At 42.3% G+C, this 24,349-nt stretch overlaps 2 protein-coding genes and 1 long non-coding RNA gene across 3 annotated transcripts in view; all 3 read left to right on the forward strand.

Moving 5' to 3' along the window:
• Positions 1-11,681: 11,681 nt before the first annotated feature.
• LOC126633001 (11S globulin seed storage protein 2-like) lies at positions 11,682-24,320 on the forward strand. The gene is made up of 4 exons (XM_050303550.1): positions 11,682-11,823; positions 12,571-12,588; positions 22,012-22,708; positions 23,054-24,320. Exons 3-4 carry the CDS (start codon positions 22,014-22,016, stop codon positions 23,181-23,183), a joined length of 825 nt encoding a protein of 274 aa, XP_050159507.1. The 5' UTR covers positions 11,682-11,823; positions 12,571-12,588; positions 22,012-22,013; the 3' UTR covers positions 23,184-24,320.
• LOC126631510 (uncharacterized) lies at positions 15,912-18,210 on the forward strand. The gene is made up of 6 exons (XM_050301630.1): positions 15,912-16,110; positions 16,180-16,548; positions 16,621-16,691; positions 16,758-16,871; positions 16,945-17,289; positions 17,368-18,210. Exons 1-6 carry the CDS (start codon positions 16,077-16,079, stop codon positions 18,208-18,210), a joined length of 1,776 nt encoding a protein of 591 aa, XP_050157587.1. The 5' UTR covers positions 15,912-16,076.
• The window catches only part of LOC126633012 (uncharacterized), a 75,463-nt gene continuing 71,529 nt past the window's right edge, over positions 20,416-24,349 (forward strand). Inside the window, exon 1 of the long non-coding RNA XR_007626927.1 lies at positions 20,416-20,577. This is a non-coding gene — a long non-coding RNA (uncharacterized LOC126633012). The remainder of the gene's footprint in view (positions 20,578-24,349) is intronic.

Here is a 24,349-nt window from a genome sequence, read left to right on the forward strand (position 1 = left end):
TGGATACATCAGGGGAGATCAACTTAGTGCTCGATCATGTTACAACACTTCAGTTAAGCAGCAACACCTGCCTGTCCCCAAGGAGACCCTCTCTATACATAACCAAGTAGTAAAGACCAGTCCAGATGAAGCCAACTCGGATCTTCATGATGGCAACAGTCAACCCGATGACCCTTGAGATGACTCATTCACCCAGCAAGCACAACCCGCTGAAGAGTTAGAGAATGTCTCTATCTCCAAAGACCATCCAGATCGCATGGTGAAGATTGGCACCACTTTGTCACCACCCCTTCGGTTGTCGCTGATCTCATTTTTGCAAGAGAACGCTGAGGTCTTCACTTGGTCATATAAAGATATGTCGGGCATTTCTCCCGATATCATCTGTCACCACTTGAGTATTGATCCCAAGACCAAACCAGTAAAACAGAAGCGAAGATCTTATGATGTTGAACGATACGAGACGATGAAAGTAGAAGTTGAAAAACTCAAGGACATAGGCTTCGTCCGTGAAGTCAATTACCCAACATGGGTAGCAAATGTTGTCCTTGTTAAGAAAAATCCGACCAAGGAAAGTCTCCTGCTTCAAAAGGTCTTGTGGAGAATGTGTGTCGACTACACCGACCTAAACAAAGGATGCCCGAAGGATAGTTTCCCCCTTCATCTCATTGATAGACTTATAGACTCTACGGCAGGGTGTGAGCTCTTGAGCTTTATGGACGCTTATTCAGGATACAACCAAATCCTCATGAACCCCTCAGACCAAGAACACACAGCCTTCACTACTGACAGGGGACTATATTGCTACAAAGTCATGCCTTTCGATCTAAAGAATGCAGGAGCAACTTATCAGAGACTGGTCAATTCAATGTTCGCCGAACAGATTGGGAAGAGCATGGAAGTTTACGTTGATGATATGTTAGTTAAGAGCAAACATGCTGACCAACACATCACCAACCTATCTGAAACTTTCACCATTCTAAAGAGGTATCGAATGAGGTTGAACCCCAACAAATGTGCCTTCGGCGTGGGCTATGGCAAATTCTTAGGCTTCATGATTAGGCAACGAGGCATTAAAGCTAACCCCGAAAAGATCAAAGCAATCCTCGACATGAAAGAGCCAGTAACTTCAAAAGACATCCAAAGCCTTACTGGCAAGGTGGCAGCCTTAACCAGATTCATCTCTAAGGCCACAGACAGATGTGCTCCTTTCTTCAAAGCACTCAAGGGAAATAAGAAGTACATTACATGGACGGAGGAATGTGCCAAGGCATTCAGGAACCTCAAAGAGTACATGAGTAAAGCCCTTCTGCTCTCCAAACCAGAAGTTGGTGACACTCTCGTTATCTATCTATCGGTTTCGGCTTCAGCAGTCAGTTCTGTTCTTATTCGAAATGACAGTGGTGTCGAACGGCCCGTCTACTATACTAGCAAGGCCCTACAAGATGCGGAAACACGATACTCCAACATTGAGAAATTAGCTCTAGCATTGGTCATGTCTGCTCGAAAACTTCGCCCTTATTTCCAAGCACACGCCATCATTGTGCTTACTAATCACCTTCTTCGACAGATACTCTAGAGTCTTTACACGTCTGGGCGAATGATCAAATGGGCGATAGCATTGGGTGAGTTTGACATCTCCTACCAACCAAAACCATCCGAAAAAGGTCAAGCAGTAGCAGATTTCATCGCCGACTTCACATATCTTGTTGACATTGCTTCTACACCTGAAGCAATAGCTTCATTACCATCGGAAGCTCAGAAGATAGAATCAACAACCCCAGCATGGAGTCTGTATGTTGATGGCTCATCCAACCAACAGGGCTGCGGAGCAGGATTAGTCCTCATTACCCCTGACAAAGTGGCGATAGAATACGCTATTCGTTTCAAATTCAAGGCATCGAACAACGAGGCCGAATACGAAGCCCTTCTAGCAGGCTTACGTTTGGCCAAGCATCTTGGGGTTAAACGAATTGATATCTTCAGTGACTCCCAATTAATGGTCAACCAAGTCACAAACAACTTTGATGCTAAGGATAGCTCCATGGCAGCATATCTTGCGCAAACGCGACTTTTGCTCAAGCACTTCCACTACCAGATCACCCAAGTTCCTCGAGCGGCAAACAGTCATGCAGACGCTTTGGCTCGCCTCGCCTCGGCAGTGGAAGACAAGATTGGGAGAAAAATTCATGTCGAATTGTTAGCAGTACCAAGCACCATGGTCGCGGAAGTGTGCAATTTACAACAAGGAGATAGTTGGATCACCCCAATTTATAAATTCCTTGCTCATGGCACCCTCCCAATTGACAAAGTCCAAGCTAAGCAGATTCGATACAAGTCTGCCCGCTACCTGATCATTAATGACCAACTCTACAAGCGCGGTTTTACCCTGCCATACCTAAGATACCTTACACCTGCAGAGGCGGAAATTGTCCTTCGGGAAATACATGAAGGAGTTTGCGGAAATCATGCTGGGTCTCGATGCCTAGCACACAAGACTTTTCGCCAAGGATACTATTGGCCAACACTCCACCAAAATGCCATCAGAATATCTCGCTTATGTGATAAGTGTCAACGCTACGCAACTATCCCTCATTCCCTTCCCGAGCCGCTCACTCCTATGATCAGCCCTTGGCCCTTCGCCCAATAGGGACTTGATTTGATCGGCCCAATGCCTGCAGGGAAGGGCAAGGTCCGCTATGCAATCGTTGCAGTTGACTACTTCACAAAGTGGGCTGAAGTAGAACCCTTGGCAACCATTACTGAGGGAAAAATAGAAGACTTCGTATGGAAGAACATCCTCTGCAGATTCGGCATTCCCAATGCGATAGTCACGGACAATGGGCGGCAGTTCGACAACAAGAAGTTCAAGATGTTCTGCTCTAAGTTCAACATCAACTTATGTTTTGCCTCTCCAGCCCATCCCCAGTCTAAGGGACAAGTCGAGGCTGTTGACAAAATAATCAAGCGCACTCTGAAAACTAGCTTGGACAAAGCTAAAGGTTGTTGGCCAGAATTCGTAACCCAAGTTCTTTGGTCATACCGCACTTCATATCGGATTTCCACAGGAGAAACTTCATTCTCACTTGCTTTTGGTACAGAAGCAGTTGTCCCGGTTGAGCTTGAGCAAGCAACATACCGAATCCAGAATTACATGCAGAGTGAGAACGACAAACAACTCACCCTCAACCTAGATCTAGTCGAGGAACACAGAAATCAGGCTCACCTGAGGATTGTCGCCTACAATCAGCGTTTTTCCAACTACTACGACTCAAGGGTCAAACCTCGCTCTTTCAAAGTGGGAGACTGGGTACTGAAGAAAAGATTACTCTGTGATAGGGTCCCGAGTGAAGGAACACTCAGTCCTAACTGGGACGGACCGTTCGAGGTTGTCGGCATCAGCTGTCCTGGCTCCTACAAGCTCAGAAGCTCCAACGGCAAGACCCTTGGCCATCCATGGAATGCTGACCACTTGAAGTACTATTACAAATAGACTCACATTGTACAAGTGTTAAGCTACAGCCGTTCGGCATCCTATGTAACAAAGACCATTTGGTATGAATTCAATAAAGAGGTGATTTAGCTAACTCGGCCCTAAACTCTTTTACATTCTAAGCAATGAAACACTCAAGTGTTGAAGCTTCAACGCAAATGTTTCCAATACAAAATCAAATCTAAGTATATGTCAACAAGACTATACAAAGGATCTATGCAAACATAGTCAAACATTCATCAATGATAGGGCAAACACTTGAAGCTTGATAATGCAAACACTTGAAGCTTGACAATATAAACACTTGCTTGATAATGTAAACATTCATAAACATACAAAACAAAAAAACTCATAGGCTTATAACATGGCACATGCCATACAAACAACAAACTAGTGCAGGTAGAGTACATGCAGAAAGTGAAAGCACTTTTAGTCATCCTCATCTGAGGTTGAACCCCTGATCATATCACTATAAGTCCTACCGCCATTTTCTGCATTTCCAAACTCATCATCACCCTGATGACTCTGCTCATCAGCACTAGCCTCATCATCAGACTCATCTGCACTGCTAGAATAAACGGCAAGGTTGAAGGTTTCACCTTTTCGATGATGCTCATCTATTTCTTCACGGTATTTTCGAAAAATGCTTCCATCATCATAACGATCAAGGACAGCCATCCATTTCCTTTTTTTCAAAGTGAACTTCCCGGGTACAGCGAGGTCTAAGGACATGGAGAAAGGCCGGGGAACCCAAGAACTCATTCACAGCAGCTTCCTTCTCAGTCGGGATACTACTCTTCAGCTCAGAAACCTCAACCAAGGCACTATCCAACTCCCCTTTAACCTTGGAAACCTCGAGCATAGTTGTCTCCAACTGTTTCTTAGTCGCCTCCAACTGTACTTTGAGTCTCAAATTCTTACCATTCTGCCTCTTCAAACTCTCAAAATGTTGATCCCTGACTTGGATGGCCTTAGCCAAAGCTTTGCTCGTCTTCTTGGCATCATTCATAAGCTGCTTATTCTCTTTCAGTTTCACCTTGCACCGCTCAGCCTCTCGCAGTCTGTCGTGATACTCAGCCATGACCTGCATGACAAGACCGCTACCAAAATAATGCTAATAAAAAGGAGAAAACAAGGAAATGACAAAGTAACACTCACATATGAAGACATCTTCAACATTCGGTCACAATCCGATTCATCTTTAGCTAAAGGCTCTCCGAGCTCATCGAAAGTGAATCGACACCCTGCCAGGCAATTGTTGATATACCCAAAGTCCTTTGGCCGCATGGCAACCTTCACATCCTTCCAAGGGACACTGCCAACCTCTTCTTTATCTTTACCCTTGCTGCTAGAAAGATGAGCAATTGAAGGTAAGGAAAAGAATGGAAACTTATCATTCTTATATATAGTTCAACATGGCTATTGATATTCAAAATTCAAATTCAAACCGTGAGAAAGCCCCACATGGAAAATCTTTAAACTTCTAACACTAGGGAGTTTCAAATTTCAAATGTTTCAGTTCCCCCCTTCAAAAAAAAAAAAAAAAAAGGGAAGGGGGAACACAGTAGCTTTATCAATGGGATTCAACCGCCAATCTAAAAAAACTTCGCACTATCTTCATCAAGATAGTGCGAAGCACAATCACTTTATGGTGACCAACAAAAGCTTCATCAATGGAGGACAAATATCAATCTCAAAAGCTTCGCACTATCTTCATCAAGATAGTGTGAAGCACAATCAATTTATGGTGCCAACAAAAGCTTCATTAATGGAGGACAAATATCAATCTCAAAAGCTTCGCACTATCTTCATCAAGATAGTGTGAAGCAAAATCAATTTATGGTGCCAACAAAAGCTTCATCAATGAAGGACAAATATCAATCTCAAAAGCTTCGCACTATCTTCATCAAGATAGTGTGACGCATAATCAATTTATGGTGCCAACAAAAGCTTCATCAATGGAGGACAAATATCAATCTCAAAAGCTTCGCACTATCTTCATCAAGATAGTGTGAAGCAAAATCAATTTATGGTGCCAACAAAAGCTTCATCAATGGAGGACAACTTTCAATCTCAAAAGCTTCGCACTATCTTCATCAAGATAGTGTGAAGTAAAATAAATTTATGGTGCCAACAAAAGCTTCACCTATAAAGTTTCAACACCAAAGCTTCACCTATAAAGCTTCAACCCCAAAGCTTCACCTATAAAGCTTCAACCCCAAAGCTTCACCTATAAAGCTTCAACACCAAAGCTTCACCTATCAAGCTTCAACCCCAAAGCTTCACCTATAAAGCTTCAAACACAAAGCTTCAACACCAAAGCTTCACATATCAAGCTTCAACCCCAAAGCTTCACCTATAAAGCTTCAAACACAAAGCTTCACCTATAAAGCTTCAAACACAAAGCTTCAAACACAAAGCTTCACCTATAAAGCTTCAACACCAAAGCTTCACCTATAAAGCTTCAACACCAAAGCTTCACCTATCAAGCTTCAACCCCAATACTTCACCTACAATACAAAATTTCAACACCAAAACATATAAAAGCTTCACACACTCTTCATCAAGATAGTGCGAAGCTAATTCAAGTTTTGTATCCTACAAATAGCCTCAACTAGTCACGCTATATACCCAAGCAAAAATCTATAGTCAATAAACCTTACCTATTAAACTATTTTCCAAACACAAAACCTTGTGACAAATAAACAAATTTTGTTCACAAAACCAAGATTCCCTTGAACCTGTACAAAAACACGGGTCAACGCAAACATTTGTTTTGTTCTACACCCACAACATCCCTGTCATAAACAAACAAGCAATTATGTATATGTTTCCAAACATATTATAATAAATCAAACACCAAGCCAAAATCCCAAGTTTAACTAGAAATCCAACCCAAGCAACCTCTTTCCCTCTCTTCCTCTTCCGCCTCCTTTCATCTATCAAATTTCTGCAACCTTTGCTCTTCTCCAGTGGAGCTGAATTTTGGACACCCTATATTTCTTGAGCAGATGAACAACTTTCAAGAAGGAATCGTTTCTGTTTGAGCGACGGAAATTAAAGTGTTGAGGCTCCAAACACGACAGTCGGATTCCCGCAAATTTAAAAGCTTCTGTGATGTTTTGAAGATCTGGAAATATTTAACCGTTAGTTCATTCTAAATTTTTGATATGTCATGAACGAGACGATAAGGAACAACTTCGATGAAGAAAGTATGATGATCTGAACAAGAGAAAATAGAGTTTCGAAGCTCACAACAAGTCTGACAGGTTGACAGAAAAATGATGAACAGTTACTCATCATACCTGAATTTCTGGATTTTTACTTCTCCGATGGATCTCAAATTTGGATATGTTGTAGTTGACAAGGTGAGGAACAACTTCGATGAAGAAAGTATGTTGATCGGAATAAGAGAAAATGGAGTTTCGAAAAATGATGAACAGTTACTCATCATACCTGAATTTCTGGATTTGTACTGCTCCGATGGATCTCAAATTTGGATATCTTGTAGTTGACAAGGTGAGGAACAACTTCGATGAAGAAAGTATGTTGAGCTGAACAAGAAAAAATGGAGTTTCGAAGCGCACAACAAGTCTGACGGGTTAACAGAAAATTGATGAACAGTTACTCATCATACCTGAATTTCTGGAGTTTTACTACTCCAATGGACCTCAAATTTGGATATGTTGTAGTTCACAAGATAAGGAACAACTTTCATGAAGACGACTTTGCGATCTGAGCTATATAAAATGGTGTTATATTGCATCCACTCAGGCTGATTAGTGGAAACGAAAAGCAATTCCACCAAAGAAAAGATGAAAAAGAAGAATAACACAAAAAAGGGAGCTGGGTAGGACACAGGTACTCATCAACAAGAGAGAAAAGCTACTAATTGCACTTGATTTTGTCTAGTCATTAGCATGCAGCATCAAACACACAAAAGTCGGAAATATTTTTAGATAAGGCATATACGAAGGTGTGACATCAAAACAAGGCTTCGTTACTTTGACAAATTAGTAACAAATAAAACACCTCATTCGGCAACTCTCCTCGCCTGAAGACTTGAGGGACTCCCACCATATGCTACTGCACCTTGATACTCGGAAGTCTCACAACCACTCAGTGACTTGGATTTTTCAAGTCTCCAACCGAGAAGTTTTCCTCACTCGGGAAATTAAGGGAACACTACCTCAAACTACATGCTTCACTCACAAAGCTTCAACAATACAAGTTTCAACAAAAGAAAAAAATTCAAAGAACTTTCTGAAGAAGGCTTTGGTGTATTTAACACAATACGTTGAAATGAAGCGAAGCTTATTTATTAATATTTCCGATAAGTCACAAATATGTACATATACATGAGTCAAAATAAACAAACAAAAGGGAGCCTTCACAAAGGTTGCTTAGGGGAAGTCTCAGCAGTCGGTAGAGCCCCAGAAAGAGAAAGCACTTGAGGATGGTTATCCGGAGCCTCAGTACTGGACAGAACCCCAGAAGGAGGAGGCATTGAAGGTTGATCATTTGGAGCTTCATTATGCGGTATAGCCCCAGAAGACGAAGGCAATAAATGCCTTTGGAACAAACCCACAAACCTTTTATGATCAAGTAAAGCCTGACCATCAGATTCCTGCATCTGGTCAAGTTTCCTCTTCATGTTTGTAGCATAGTCATGCGCGAGCCTATGCAACTGTTTATTCTCATGCTTAAGCCCTCTAATCTCCTGTTTGAGACTTATCACTTCAGCAGCCAATGATTCAACTTGGCGGGTTCTAGAAAATAGGCGTTGGGCCATATTAGACACAGAAGCTGCACACTGAACACTAAGAGCCAGAGAATCCTTAACAGCCAACTCATCAGACCGTTTGGAAAGTAGTCTGTTATCTCTGGGAGTGAGAAGATTCCTGGCCACCACCGCAGCGGTCATATCATTCTTCATCACAGAATCCCCAACGGTAAGAGGACTAGTAGAGGATATGAAGGATGGGCGCCATATGTTGTCTGGAGAAGGCGTGGCTGCCTCTTCTCCAAGGTTCAAGTCAAATCGACGGTCGGAGGGGCCATACATTTTCAAAGGTGTTGAAGAGAGAAGAGGTCAGACAAATCAAGATCTTATAAGTGCAAGAAGGGAACTTCTACTGGTGGAGATTCAAGTGTGTTGTGGAACTTAATGCCAACCTCTATAAAAATCTGCACTCGATGGAGCTTCAGAAATCAAAGAGGCGTTTGCTTTCTCAAAAGCTAGGCTGCTCAGAGACCACGAGGGCCGATCTCAAAAATCAAAGAGGCGCTTCTTTTCTCAAAAGCTGGGCTATTCAGAGACCACGAGGGCCGATCTCAGAAATCGAAGAAGCACCTGCTTTTTCAGCTTCGTCAGCACCTGTCACATGCACACTCAGCTTTGCGGAAATTACGGGCAATCTGTCGAAGATTTCTGGTGAAGTAGAAAGCACGCGAATCTTGCTATTCAATCACCACTCTCCACACGCACCATTAACTCATCGGGTACCACATATAACTTTGCCAAAGATCTCTGACAAAGTTTAGGCGCGAGAATTTCGAAGTTCCAGCTACCCTACTATTACCCACAAGGGTAAATGAACATCACCATTGCTTGACAACTGGAAAGTCCATATGTGTGTCGACCTCCGTGTTCCGTGGCAAGACAGACTGGCAAGAACGTCCAACCTTTACTCACATTCGAGAAAAGACTCCCAACATAATTACTTTCTTAAAAGTTGAAGCGGCACCGCTTTCCGAATCTCGAGAGCCAGATCCCCGACGGGATTGCTTGTTCGAAAACCGAAGAGGCACAACTCTTAGAACTTCGAGAGCCAGATTTCCTTAGATAAAGCTTGTCTGTAATCTTCACACGCAACATCAGCTTTCCAGATACCACATACCACTTTTTCAAAGTGCTCTGACAAAGTTAAAACACGTGAAGCTGGCAGCTCCCACTACATTGCTGTGACCAAGAAGGGTAAAGGAATATCATTACTACTTGCTATTGGGAAATTCCTATATATGTCGACCTCCCTCCTCCATGGATAGGCAAACCTGCAAAAATGCTCAACCCTTTCTCGCATTCGAGAAGGCACCCTCAACATAACCTCTCGAAATACTCAGCTTTATTTCCCCCCGATAATACCTCAGCAAATAAGCCACGCCAAGAACAAGAGTATCTCATATCATCAGGGTCGAAAGCAAGAGTATCCCATATCATGCTTTCTCCCTGTCCTTGTCTTTGTCCTTGTCCACACCTGCAGGACAAGGAGAAAGAGAGCAGTCATTCGGAACCTGAAATCAAACCTCCAATCTGGAACTAACTGCCTGAGACATTTTCCTGGTTGCTTACTTAGCATTGCTCTCGAGTACTCCTCCTCAACTGCTGTCAAGGTCATGAATTCCACCGGCAAATACCTCATGACAGTTGATCAAATATTGGCTCTTTACACTGAAGCTGCCAAGCGTGGATGAATCACTATGAAGGAATGTTCTGAAGGACCATTTAAATGCAAAGGTTGCAAACCACTTCTGCCGTGCAAAAGATTGAAGCAGAAGGATCACTACAGCACGACACCTTTCCATACCACATTCACTATTCTGTCAACAGCAAGAGTATCCCATATCATCAGGGTTGATCATACTTTAAATTTGATGGACTTGTTTTGACCCTCAAATTCTTGAGTCGACTCACTAAGGCGTCGAAAAATGCACGTGTTGATTCATCACCCTTGAATCAAATCTTTAAAGATCAAGTCACCTACGGCCCTTGAAGATATCACAAGCCCGATTCAAGATCAAGTGTCCACCACCTTGAATCAAATCCAGTTCAAGATTAAGTCTGTGGAAAGTCCTTTCGAGGAAACTAGAAAACCCTCCAGCACAGTTCAAGAATAAGCTTGTGGAAAATTACTTCTTCAAAAGTAAAAGTATCTCATATCATCTCTTCTCCATTTGCTTCTCCTTATCCTGGCAGCTGAATAAGAGACAAGGAGAAGGAGAACAATCAACCGGAAGCCGAAGTCAAACCTCCGATCCTGGGTTGCTTGCTTGGAAGTCTGACTGCTTACCTTGTCTGTCACGTCTTTCGGCAGATCTCCTAGCTCGGAGACTTGGGGGACTCCTACTATAGGGTTTGTATCGCACTTGACCAAGCCCGAAACTACAAGTAAGCTTCAAGTGAAATTGATACATTACCTTGTGCATCTTCATCGGTTAAAGATACCACCCCTGGATGGAGGAAAAGTACTTCCAGAGAAGATGCCACATCTACATATGAGACAGATAAGGCAAGTGAAAACAATACCACACTTCGGTACTTAGAAGTTTTGTGATTACTCAGTGGCTTGAATCTTGCAAGTCCCCAACCGAGGAGCTTCCCTCACTCGGGAACTTAGGGGAGCACTGTTTGTACCATACTTGACCAATCCCGAAACTACTGAGCACCGGTCAACGTTATACCGTCAAAGACCCAGAAGAGCTTCCCTTCAACCAGAAGGCCAATCATAATGCGACACGTGTCGACATCAGAAGCCAATCACAGCGCGACACGTGTCAACATCAGAAGCCAATCACAACATGACACGTGTCAATGTCATAACAAAACTAGAAACTCTCTTCTATAAATAGGGATCATTCTCCCACAATAATCTCTAATGTCATTTTGTACTAAACTATTCACTAGAACTCACAAAAGGAGAGCTTGAACCTATGTATTTGTGTAAACCCTTCACAATTAATGAGAACTCCTCTACTTCGTGGACGTAGCCAATCTAGGTGAACCACGTACATCTTGTGTTTGCTTCCCTGTCTCTATTCATTTACGTACTTATCCTCACTAGTGACCGAAGCAACCAAGCGAAGGTCACAAAACCTGACACTTTCTGTTGTACCAAAGTCCTCACTGATTTTGTGCATCAACAAACGTTTCCTTGGCTCTCTGTCTCTTTTGAGGGCTCTTGTTTTTTCTGTTTAAGTTGTACATATGTAAGTTAGACCAGTTGGATGACAATGTAGATTCTCCTTTCTCCTAGATTCGACTGGTTAAAATGATCGTCTTGTTGTAAAATTAATTAAAAACCGATATTGATCTGGCTTTTTGGATGGTTTTTTTTTTAAGGAAATACTTTAATCAATGGATGGGACGGACTTAACACCCAAGTTAGCTCAAAAGTTGTTTGAAGCAGATGGAGGAGCATATTACATTTGGTCGAGTTCAGATGCTCCGGTGCTTGCTGAGGCCAAGGTTGGTGCGGGCAAGCTTGTTCTTCAACCTCATGGTTTTGCTCTTCCTCACTATGCAGATTCCTCCAAACTGGGATATGTTCTTGAAGGTAATTAATAACTAATTAACTACAGCCTGCAAATACATATATAATTAACTGCATTTCTGATTATCATGTTCACATATAAGAGATTTTTTATTGTACTCGGAACACGAGCGGAACATTATATGTCATTATACAATAGGAGGAAAGTTTTTTTTATTCAAGCGTCCATCCAATTACAAAATGACATGTAGTGTTCCACCTCATGTTCCGACCACACTGAAAAATCTCTCTTCATGTACATGTGTGCGTATTTTAGTTAACTGTATTTGTAATAAAAATGGAAAACAAAGTCTGTTATTTGTTCATCAATGCCCTTATTATATAACTAGTTATATGATGGAAACCAAGAGTCATACTTATGTTGCTAGACTATAATGCTTATATTATTATCTGTTATGAATCTGAACCACATATTTAATCAATAATCAAGTTGATTAAGTTGATGAAGTAATTCACATAATTTGTAGTTTATATTCACAACCTGACAAAATAACGATAACAGATGATGTCAGTGATGTTCTTTTAAGAAAGAGACTAATAGTGAATGATCATTAAGCCATGCAAAGAGATCATTTAAAAAAGTATGTTAATTTCATTCATCATCGTCCCTGTTACGATAATCGACCTGCTGATCGATCAGTTGGACCAAAATAATCAACATGATCAATAGTTCAGATTTAGTTATTCGCATGAAAGCATTAAGTTATTAACTATAGTTGAAGATTTTAATTAGCACTAATGGTGATGCAGGTGATGATGGATTTGTTTGTCGCAGGAATCTCCTGGCGGACGAGCACACAGCTCCCCTGGGAGAATGGCGTCGGTTGAGGGTATCTGTCGTACTTCTGCTTTCTTCTCGGGCTCGCTCGGGCAAGCCTTTGTCGGGCAGATCTTGGTCGGGCAAGACACACTTCGGGCAAGGCTCGTCGGGCAGTTCTGAAAGAGAAGGACAGAGTTAATTTGAAAGGGTGCCTTTGTGGGGCCTTAGGTGTAGGCCTTAAGGCTCACAATCAAGATTAACTTTGTCGTGCTCAGGCGTGCCACTGCCATCTTCAGTATGGCAGATGTTGAATGGGTGTTAAGCTTTGATTGAATATGTATACGCCCGAGAAACCAAGTTAGATATAACAGGTGCCTTTGTGGGGCCTTAGGTATAGGCCTTGAGGCTTCCTGTCAAACTAAACCAGCGCTTAGATGTATCATATTTGGTCTTTTATGGTTGCCAGAGTTTTATCACTATTATACCTTTGATTATCTGAATCCAAGAGGTAGGACGAACCCAAATGAGTGCCTTTGTAGGGCCTTAGGTATAGGCCTTGAGGCTTCCCATCAGAGTTAATCCTTATACTCGGACCAACTAGACCGCAACATGAAATGAAGCTAAATAGATGTCTTCGTGGGGCCTTAGGTGTAGGCCTTGAGGCTTTCTATCAGAATTCACTCCATGCTTAAGCCTTTTCTACGAATCAAGATATAATAGCAACAAAACGGAGAAATAGATTGATTACTTGCGCCCCAAGTAACTTCGGACTTCTCGCTTATCAAGGATTGTCGTGGATGGGTTGAGTCCACATAGAGTTCTTTTTTATGCCTTGAGGCCAAGGACTTTTAAACTGATCTTTAAATTACATGCCCGCCGGGCTTAAGACTTAGATCTGATTTGAACTCTGACGCGATTCAGATCGGATTCAAGTGCTGAAGACTCATTTTCATTATGACTTTGCTAGAAATAACTTGTATATAACTGGGAATATATAACATGTTATTGTGCTTTTAAAAGAAAGAAAAGACAAAGACAGAGCAAAGATAGTCGGGTAAGTTTGAACCTTATCGGCCAAGGCTGAACTTCTTACAAAATCTATCTTTGTGGCTCTGTCAGAGGTCTGAAAGCTTTTAGAGGGGTTGACGGGGGAGAAGAGGATACAAAATGAATCGATACCACCATGAACAAGGTAGCAGAGCTATTACAGGGGTTTGGGAAGGTTTATCCCGAATGGGATGAAGGCTTGTGCTGACTACAGCTTCGTTGAAGGCAAATCTGGCTTGAGCAGAGTTTTGGCTTTTGTTTGTTTGTTTGAGTGTCCTTAATTCTGTCTTCTCTTCCTCCTTTTATAGACGACTTCAGCTTGGGTTCCTGTAGCAATAGCGGTGCCCGAATGCGGTTTGGTGATGACTCACTAGCTTTTTTACATGAATGCCACCAATAAAGTACTTTATTAGGCTGTGTAGTGACTGAATAGCCTACCCCCTGTGGTCTTTTAGCAGGTAAGCAGGTGGCCTTTGTAACTTGTGCCCAGCCGAAAGCCTCTTTCCTGCCTCCTAAGTTTTCCTCTGGGCCTTGGGTTTGGGCCGACTTTCTCTCTGGCCCAAAGTTCAGATTTTATCCCAAACAGTGCCCCCTTCAATTGATGTGTTAAGGTTGGGATCCCAAGCGCCAATATTAATTGAAAGAGACCCCTGTTTTAAACCCTTAGAACTCTTAGAACCCTTGTGAGTGAACTTCTCCGTTCTCTGTGTTTCGTAAAAAGAAAACCTTCTATGATACAACAAAACTTCCCCAATTCTTCCATCATTTCTTTCTCGTTGTCCGACGAGGTTGCATCTTTACCGTTCTCCTTGTTTTTCTTCCCCACGGCCTTCATTAAATGGCCTCAGGATCCGGCCAAACCCTACCATCCTACGAGTCTGGTGAAGGAATTGCCACTCTACGCCGTCTGCTCAACGGGCTGCATCGTCCGCGGGCAGGTCTGCATTCTGAACTCTTCTTTGAGATACATGGGGTTCAATCTTTGGGTCCTGCCTGGATTTCTCGGGTTCCCTCAGTAGTAGAAAGTAATATGCCTAGGGGAAACTGGTTTACCCCAAATCCTTATTTGGCCGACTCGGGCATTTCTTCTTCTAAGTGGTCTTTTCATCGTCGAGGCTTTCCCTTGGTGAATGATCTTGCCTGGGCCCAGTGGATTGACGAATTGGAACCTTCCTTCAAGCAGAAATGGATGAGTAATGGCATCTACGAACTGATTATGCTTTCGAAGATTTCAATTACCCCTAAGCCCGAATTGCTTGCTTCTGCCCTCCTCTTTTGGAATACGGGCACAAACACCTTCGATTTCCGTATGGGTCCCATGTCTCCCACCATTCTTGATATGGCCCAAGTCTTCGGGTTGAGGCCATCGGGCAGGGTGATAGATGTTACTCAAGATTGGATTCCATCCTCTACCACCGGGGGCTCAAGTTCTTCCACCTACTTCCTTCCTCTCAGCTATAACTCAGTTACTTTCAAAAGTTATGGGACCTCCTTTAAAGGATTCATCCCTTTTGTCAAGAAGAACTTCGGGGCAGGCTCTCCTCAAGCCGACAAAGATCAAGAGCATATGTACTTTCTTCTTTACTGGCTTAACAAGCACGTCTTCCCCAACAAATCCAAGGGGGTACGGGTAGAATGGATCCCCTTGGTAGAGGTTCTTCACAATTTTGATGACGTTGCCACAGGTCCATTCCTTCTCTCCCATCTCTATCACCTTCTTTTTGACATGACCCGGGATGAGCCCTTTGAGACCAATTTGAACGGCCCCATCTGGATGATACAGATTTGGCTACAATGGTATTTTCCAGAATTTCGGGCTATCAATCTAGAGTTTCCAGAGGGTGTGGCTCCTGCCCGAATCCTGGCTGAAGCTCCTCCTGTAGATCATTCCACCTTTGCATGCTTCTACTTTTTCCGAGTCTGCAGGACTCGGTCAGACTTGGAATGGGGTGCATCGGTCTTGAGGAGATATCCTTGGTTTTCTGACCAAGCCTTCCAAGATGCCCCTGGTGAGGATGCTGCTCCCTTCTGCAGGGAAAAGTTTATCAGCTGTATTCAGCCAAGAGACTTGGCCTGGGGGGTCCGGGGAAATCGGTATGATCGAGGCTTGGAGGTGTATCATCCTAACTTCTGCAGCAGGCAGTTAGGATTTAGGCAATCCATACCTGTCCCATTCTTCGACTCCATCCATTGTGGCACTTCATTTCGGTTACAGACTCCTTCTGAAGCAATATTTCGAGTTGCCCGCCGTAGTTTGGACGTGATGAGCCAAGCAGCCCGACATTCCGTTGTTCTTAATTTCGAATGTACCTCGCTGTTTTCCTCTTGGTGGGAGGAAAGGTGGACTAGAAAATACAGAGGAGATTTGAAAGTGAACCACGATCGTATTTTCAGCCAGCTTTCTCTTAAATCATATCCTAGCTCGAGCGAGCTTGCAAATTGGAAAGATATGATCCAAGAGAAAAACCGATTACTCCTAATAGGTGACTTTCTTCCCATCCGATTTTGCTTTCCTTGTTGTTTACTTTCCTCACTCTTACCTGTTTCTGCAGCTTCAGTTGATACTGAATCCGAAGCCATCGAATCAGAGAATGATTCTGCTGATGCCGCAGTTCTTCATGGTGCTGCAGCAGAAGCTGAAAGGCGGGAAGCCGGGGAAGGGACAGACGTCTCAGAATCTCTTGGGGATTCAGGAGCCGAAGAAACAATTAAAGAAATAGCCAAAGATACGACCAAAGCATCTAAACGAAAGAGGGTGGCCATAACTAAAACCACAATCTCTGATCCGGCACTTCCTTCAGCAACCACACGACCAATTCTTACCCGAAAGAGTAAGCGGGCAAGAGTCACCGTGCCTTCTAAACCAGCAGCCCCATCTGCTCCTGTTTCTGAAGCGGGTAAAGAGACAGAACAATCTTCCAGTGAGTCTCTCCTCTTCTGGATCAAATGGCTACCTTTCTCCCTTATCTGATTATCCCTTTATCACTCAACAGGACCTCAAGCTTCTAAAAGGTCAACCCTTGCTTCTAAGAAGGAATCACGAAGGGCTGCTACGCTTAAAGAGGTATGACTTCTATCTTTATACTTTCTTATTTTCAAACCTTTCTGAATTTTGAATAATTTGGCTTAGGCTACAAGGAAAGAAAGTCTTTCTCCGCAACCTGCCCTAGATGCAACCCCTTCTTCTCAATTTGATCCTTCCACAGGAATCATGTTGCATTTTGTGGATGAGGATGATACTTTGGTGAGTTACTCTTTCTTTTCATTTCAACTTTGCACATTGCTACCGAAGTAACTCCTATCCATGTTCTTTGCAGCCATCTTCGGGATATGAACCCCTTTCCCCGTCAGTGGCCTTGGATAAAGAACCCATAGTTCCTGAGATCCCTGTAGCTTTAGACACAACTATTTCGCAAGTGCTTACTCGCCAGACGGTCGATGAACCTCCTTCTTCTCCTCAAGATCAACCTCAGGTGCTGGAATATTTTCTTCTTGTTTCTTCCTCTGGTGACCTTTTGCTGATCATCACTACTTTCTTCGGATACAACCAGGATGTAGACACAGGTTCAGGCACAACTTTCCCATCTGTCGCTGGTGGTGAAAAATCTTCACCTCGACAAGGAGTTAGTGCATTCTCTGGTGAAACCCCGGGGTTAAGTCAGGTAACTTTCTTCTCTCCAAAGCCTCCTTTGTTTTGACTTGTGTATAGTTCATCTTGTCCTGATCCTGAAGTTTTGTAGCGAGCTTCCCCAAAAGAAACTTCCCCTCCTCCAATGGCCCGTAACCCAAGGTGCTTTCAACCTCATTCTTCCTCTGGAGATGTTGACACCTCCCTGTCTAGAGATGAACCGATTGAACAAACAGAAATTGCCCCTTCCATAGGCATTATCTCACCAGAAGAAACTGTTATGCCGGACCCTTCTCCTTCCTCCTCTGATCCTGCCAAGTTGCCCAAACTCTTCGAAGCACTCGGGCGACTTGAGACGCGGTTGAAGTCTTCAAAGCAGGCTTCAACAAAATCTATGTCTTCGGAGCAGCAACAAATCTTTCAAACATGGGCAAAGAAAGAATTCACTGCATCATTTAGCCTCAAGGCTCTCTGTGACCTCGAGAGAGTCATTACTGAGTTCTTTAAAAACGATCGCTTATCCAAGCCTCAGTATGATTCTTTCCTTTCTTTCTTTGAAAACTTGAGGGCCCTCAGGGAGCAACATCAGAGAGCAGACCGGCTGGCTAACCGGGCAAAATGCTTCATAGAGAGAGAATCGAGCTCCTCTACCCAAGTTAGTCGGCTGATGGAAGAGAGTATGCAGACCAAAGAACGGATTGAAGTTGTTTCTTCTGAAATTCAGAAGTTGGAGAGACAACTGATGATCCTTAAGGCGGAGCAAACAACTCTTCTGGATAACCTTGAGCAACAGATCGAAGGGGTGGAAAAAGCGACTTCAGAGTTAGAGCAAACCAAGTCTGAACTTGTAAACAGCCATACTGTCTTGGCTGAACCAAATAGGATTTTTACCATCATGCGAACATACCATTCTAGAATAATCACCTTATGTGAAGATGTAAAGTTTTTGGAATAGAATTACTTTGTAATCTCTTTTTGTTTTAGAATGGATATGTAACATTCCTCCTGTTCTGCTCCATTTGGATAGGCCTCAGGCAACTCTATGCCCCCTTGCCTACCTGCTTTTCTCCTCCATCTTTATTGTTGGCAATCTTAGCCCCTGCCCCCGGGTCCTTTCAATGGCATTTTACTCTGTTGATAACCCCGACTCCTTGAAAACGAGGTCGATCATGCTAATAGGAGCTTCGGGGAAAGGGTTAGTATCCACCATCATACTAGCCTGAGGTGAATCGAGTAGTAACTTCCCCTTCACTATAAGATCCTGTACCCAGTCCCTAAACTGGACACAATTGATTATAGAGTGGTTGAAGGTATAATGCAACTTACAATACTTCTTCCCCCTGAGTTCCTCGGGCTTGGGCATCTTTTTGGTGCTGTCGGGCAAAATGACTCTTGCCCGCACAAGTTCTTCATAGATTTCTGGCGCCTTGGTTAGATCGAAAGAATAACTTTGATACTTTGGGGGTTTCATGGGTACGAACCCACCATCATTCATCACGATCTTCTGGTCCTTGACTGGTTGGACTAACCCTTTGATCGTCAATGGCTTGAAGGGTGTGGTCATCTCAGCAGCACACACATCTATACTCTTCTCCTCATGATCATCTTTGCATTCGGGTCCGGCTTCCCCTACCTCTACATGGTGAATAATAGCTTTATTTTTGTAGAACGGAGGAGTTTTGGAAGTATGTTTTACCTGCTGTTCCTCCTGTAACAGCCTCTCATACTTAGTAGCAGCAATCACCAACTCTTGTAGCTCATTAAACTGTGCATCATAGAACCTTTTTCTCAAAGGTAATTTTAAAGCCCTTTGAGCAATGGATATGAGCTGTGCCTGGTTGACAGGGAACTGACATCTCATCCTTGTCCTCCTGAACCTCATCATAAAATCTTCGGTGGACTCATGATCATATTGTTTCACTTCTACCAGATCATTAATGGTGAGCTCTGGCTCTATCCTGTAGAACTGTTCATGGAAAGCCATCTCCATTTGCCCCCAGTTAGCAATGGAATTGGGGGGTAATAGAGAATACCATTGAGATGCCAATCCTGCTAGTGAATTTCCAAACAACCTCAATTTGTAGTTTGGATTGTCCTCATACGCCACACAGTGATTAGAAAATTTGAAAATATGATCTCTGGAGGACACACTGCTATCTTCCCCTGTGAAAGTCGGGAATGCGGGCATCTTGAAATTAAGAGGGAATGGATTTAACTCATCGATATATTCAGGATATGGCTTCTGGTAGGTAACCCTGAATACTGGACGAACTCGAGGCTGGGCGTTTTGAATCACCGTTCTTCTTAACTCAGCCAATTCTTCTCTTAGTTGCTGAGTAGCTAAATTATCATTCTGGCCATGGATAGCTGACTCAATCTTCGGACTCCGGTCATTGCCCGCGTTTGCTTCCCTCCTGGTTTCAGATTTTCTCCAGTTAGATCCTCCACCTTTGTTGACCATCGAGGGTGGCCTATAAGGTAGAGGTTTATCTGACGTAATAGTGGTTGTTTCTTTCCCGCTAGTTTCTCCAGCCGTGGCTGGCAGTCCAAACTTCATTCTTTCTTGTTCGCTCTGCCTCCTATTATTAAATGATAATAATGGGAAGCTGGGAAACTCCTTTTCTGAAGCTGACTCCATCACTGCTTGACTTCCTTCAGGTATCACCTTCTTCTTTCCCCTATCCTTTTCTTCTTCTAGTAGTGGAAACAAAGGAATGATTGGCTCACTTCTTATAACAACTGGACTCATTCCACTTCCTTGAGCACCCTTTGGAGTAGAGAACTCCAAGTCCAGCCTCCTTTGTAGATTTCCTGTAAGCATGCAGAGTCTGCTTACTTCTCCCTTAGTCTCCAAGGAAATTCTTTCCATGCTTTTCAACACTTGGATCATTGTAGCTTGCAGTTCTTCATTAATCCCTTTCCCTTGTGATTTCTCAGATGCAGTCGAACTACCTGAGACCACCTGTCCGGATGGGGATAAAGGATTTTCTGATTGTTCTGTCATCTGGAAAAGATCCTTCTTGGCTTCTTTTTTGGCAAGTTTATAGCTTCTCTTTTTGGACATGTAAGATCTTAGAAGTGTAGCTGTTTCTTATCCCACCGGGCGTGCCAAAACTATGTTCGTCGCAGGAATCTCCTGGCGGACGAGCACACAGCTCCCCTGGGAGAATGGTGTCGGTTGAGGGTATCTGTCGTACTTCTGCTTTCTTCTCGGGCTCGCTCGGGCAAGCCTTTGTCGGGCAGATCTTGGTCGGGCAAGACACACTTCGGGCAAGGCTCGTCGGGCAGTTCTGAAAGAGAAGGACAGAGTTAATTTGAAAGGGTGCCTTTGTGGGGCCTTAGGTGTAGGCCTTAAGGCTCACAATCAAGATTAACTTTGTCGTGCTCAGGCGTGCCACTGCCATCTTCAGTATGGCAGATGTTGAATGGGTGTTAAGCTTTGATTGAATATGTATACGCCCGAGAAACCAAGTTAGATATAACAGGTGCCTTTGTGGGGCTTTAGGTATAGGCCTTGAGGCTTCCTGTCAAACTAAACCAGCGCTTGGATGTATCATATTTGGTCTTTTATGGTTGCCAGAGTTTTATCACTATTATACCTTTGATTATCTGAATCCAAGAGGTAGGACGAACCCAAATGAGTGCCTTTGTAGGGCCTTAGGTATAGGCCTTGAGGCTTCCCATCAGAGTTAATCCTTATACTCGGACCAACTAGACCGCAACATGAAATGAAGCTAAATAGATGCCTTCGTGGGGCCTTAGGTGTAGGCCTTGAGGCTTTCTATCAGAATTCACTCCATGCTTAAGCCTTTTCTACGAATCAAGATATAATAGCAACAAAACGGAGAAATAGATTGATTACTTGCGCCCCAAGTAACTTCGGACTTCTCGCTTATCAAGGATTGTCGTGGATGGGTTGAGTCCACATAGAGTTCTTTTTTATGCCTTGAGGCCAAGGACTTTTAAACTGATCTTTAAATTACATGCCCGCCGGGCTTAAGACTTAGATCTGATTTGAACTCTGACGCGATTCAGATCGGATTCAAGTGCTGAAGACTCATTTTCATTATGACTTTGCTAGAAATAACTTGTATATAACTGGGAATATATAACATGTTATTGTGCTTTTAAAAGAAAGAAAAGACAAAGACAGAGCAAAGATAGTCGGGTAAGTTTGAACCTTATCGGCCAAGGCTGAACTTCTTACAAAATCTATCTTTGTGGCTCTGTCAGAGGTCTGAAAGCTTTTAGAGGGGTTGACGGGGGAGAAGAGGATACAAAATGAATCGATACCACCATGAACAAGGTAGCAGAGCTATTACAGGGGTTTGGGAAGGTTTATCCCGAATGGGATGAAGGCTTGTGCTGACTACATCTTCGTTGAAGGCAAATCTGGCTTGAGCAGAGTTTTGGCTTTTGTTTGTTTGTTTGAGTGTCCTTAATTCTGTCTTCTCTTCCTCCTTTTATAGACGACTTCAGCTTGGGTTCCTGTAGCAATAGCGGTGCCCGAATGCGGTTTGGTGATGACTCACTAGCTTTTTTACATGAATGCCACCAATAAAGTACTTTATTGGGCTGTGTAGTGACTGAATAGCCTACCCCCTGTGGTCTTTGAGCAGGTAAGCAGGTGGCCTTTGTAACTTGTGCCCAGCCGAAAGCCTCTTTCCTGCCTCCTAAGTTTTCCTCTGGGCCTTGGGTTTGGGCCGACTTTCTCTCTGGCCCAAAGTTCAGATTTTATCCCAAACAGGATTAGTAGGAATGGTATTCCCTAACACATCAGAGGAGGTGGTGGTTAAGGTTGAGAAAGGAGATGTGATACCAGTGCCAATTGGAACAGTCTCATGGTGGTTCAACAACGGAGATCGTTCTGATCAGGAGCTTGTTGTTGTTTTCTTGGGTGAAACTGCCGGAGCTCAAATTCCCGGTCAATTTTCGTACTTTTTTATTGCCGGAACGCTAAGTCTACTCGGAGGTTTCTCAACTGAATTTGTCAGCAAGTTCTTCAACATCACCGAGGACGAAGCTGATGACATCACCAAAAGCCAGACTGGGGTTTTGATCATCAAGCTAGGTCAAGATGAAAAGACCAAAATGCCCCTTCCCAATCAGAAACTCACCCACACACATGTTCACAACATCACTAGTAGTAAAACTACAGCTACATGGACTGAGAAGGAATTTCCTCCTCTTAAACAAGCTGGGTTAAGTGCGAACCTCACGAAACTCGAGGCCGACGCGATTAGCTCTCCAATTTACACACCTGATTCCACAGTCCAGGTGATTTATGTTGTTCGAGGGAGTGGCCGGATACAGATCGTGGGTGTTAACGGTCAACGTTTGTTGGACGCAGAGGTAACCGCCGGGCAACTGCTTGTGGTACCAAAGTTCTACATGGTTGCTAAACTCGCAGGACAAAATGGGTTGGAGTGTTTCGCTGTCATGACCAGTTCTCAGTAAGCACATTGAGCTGTCACAACACCACTACTTTAATTTCAGTAGTACTTCCTTTTTGCTATTTATCAAATGAATCCATTTCGATAATGAAGTACAAATGATTCTAATTGGACGCAAAAAATTGATGCCCATATGAACGCACTCTATAATACTAATACAAGTAGGTCTCACGTATAATTGTATAATCCATTTGTATTAAAAAGTGTGTCAATGTTGTATGTATAAATAATTTTATTGCTAACCATTATTATTGTGCAAAATAATATTGAAATGTCACAACAACATTACTTCAATTTCAGTAGTATTTTATTTAGGGATATACTTAATTGGTATTATTTTTGCAGGCCTGTCTTAGAAGACTTAGCTGGGAAGACATCAGCTTTGGGAGCATTATCACCGGAGGTACTACAAATAGCCCTTAATATAAGTCCAGGGCTAGAACAACTTATCAAGTCAAAGATTAGAAAGGGGTGATCGATCATGATCAACGGTTCAACGGCCTAATTATATATCTCCATATATATATAAAAAGAGACACTTTGGATGCGGTCCCTAGCTATCAATATTCTTTGATTGAAAACTTGTTAGTTTTTAGTTTTTTATTGAGGTCCCTGACATTAATGTAATAATGTAAGTTACTATATTTTTTAAATTAAAAATTAAAAATTGAAAATTGAAATTTGTAATTGTTTATATTAATGAGATTTTAAATAAAACCCATAATTTATGGGATTAAAAATAATAAAATATAAATTATACTCTCTATTATATTGTGTGTGTGTACATATATGTATGGGTACATTAACCAAAATTAACAAAAAAAAGTTATTGTACCAAAACATGGATACATTCTCAGATCAACGAAAAAGAATGTATCCATATAAGTTTAAACATCGATTAAAACATTTGAATGGATTTTATATTAAAAAAAAGGGTACATTTTACATATAACAAATTGATATATTTGAGAATGGGTACATTTAAGATTAAAAAAATTGAAAAATTATATGAATGGGTACATTTAAGATTAAAAAATTGAGAATGTTTTTATGTATAAAAAAAACTAATAGGTACAAACTTAATTTAATTTAATGTTTTATTATTTTGGAAATGTTTGAATTGAAAATTAATTAGAAGTTTAATAGAGGTGTGAGTATTAAACCCTAAATTAATTACTAATTTTTATATTAAAAAATTATATAATAAACATGTAAATTCATTATCACATTATTGCTAGGGACTTGAATCAAAATTTAAGAACTAATAAGATCTTAGTCAATGAATAGTAAGAACTAAGGACCGGATACTAATTTTTCCTATATAATATTAATAAGCAGATCCATGCATCATGCATGATATATTACTGCAATGCAAGAGTGAGATACGGTCTTTCTGTATGTAATTTTCACTTCAAGAATTTTAGCTATAGCACACCCCTTGTATTGGTGTGGATTAAGATGAAAGAGCACCGATTTCGGTGGCAATTATCAGTAGCCACCATGCAGCCACTGAATAAGAATCCATGTCCTATGTAAACATCTTCATTGTAACAAACGCCACTATTTCTACATCCGTGTAAAAAGGTAATAGTACAAGTCTCATTATATTCGATCTTTTTATTTAAAATAGGAAGTTTAACG

Source organism: Malus sylvestris, chromosome 8, assembly GCF_916048215.2.
Source record: "Malus sylvestris chromosome 8, drMalSylv7.2, whole genome shotgun sequence".
Classification (NCBI taxonomy): domain Eukaryota; kingdom Viridiplantae; phylum Streptophyta; class Magnoliopsida; order Rosales; family Rosaceae; genus Malus; species Malus sylvestris.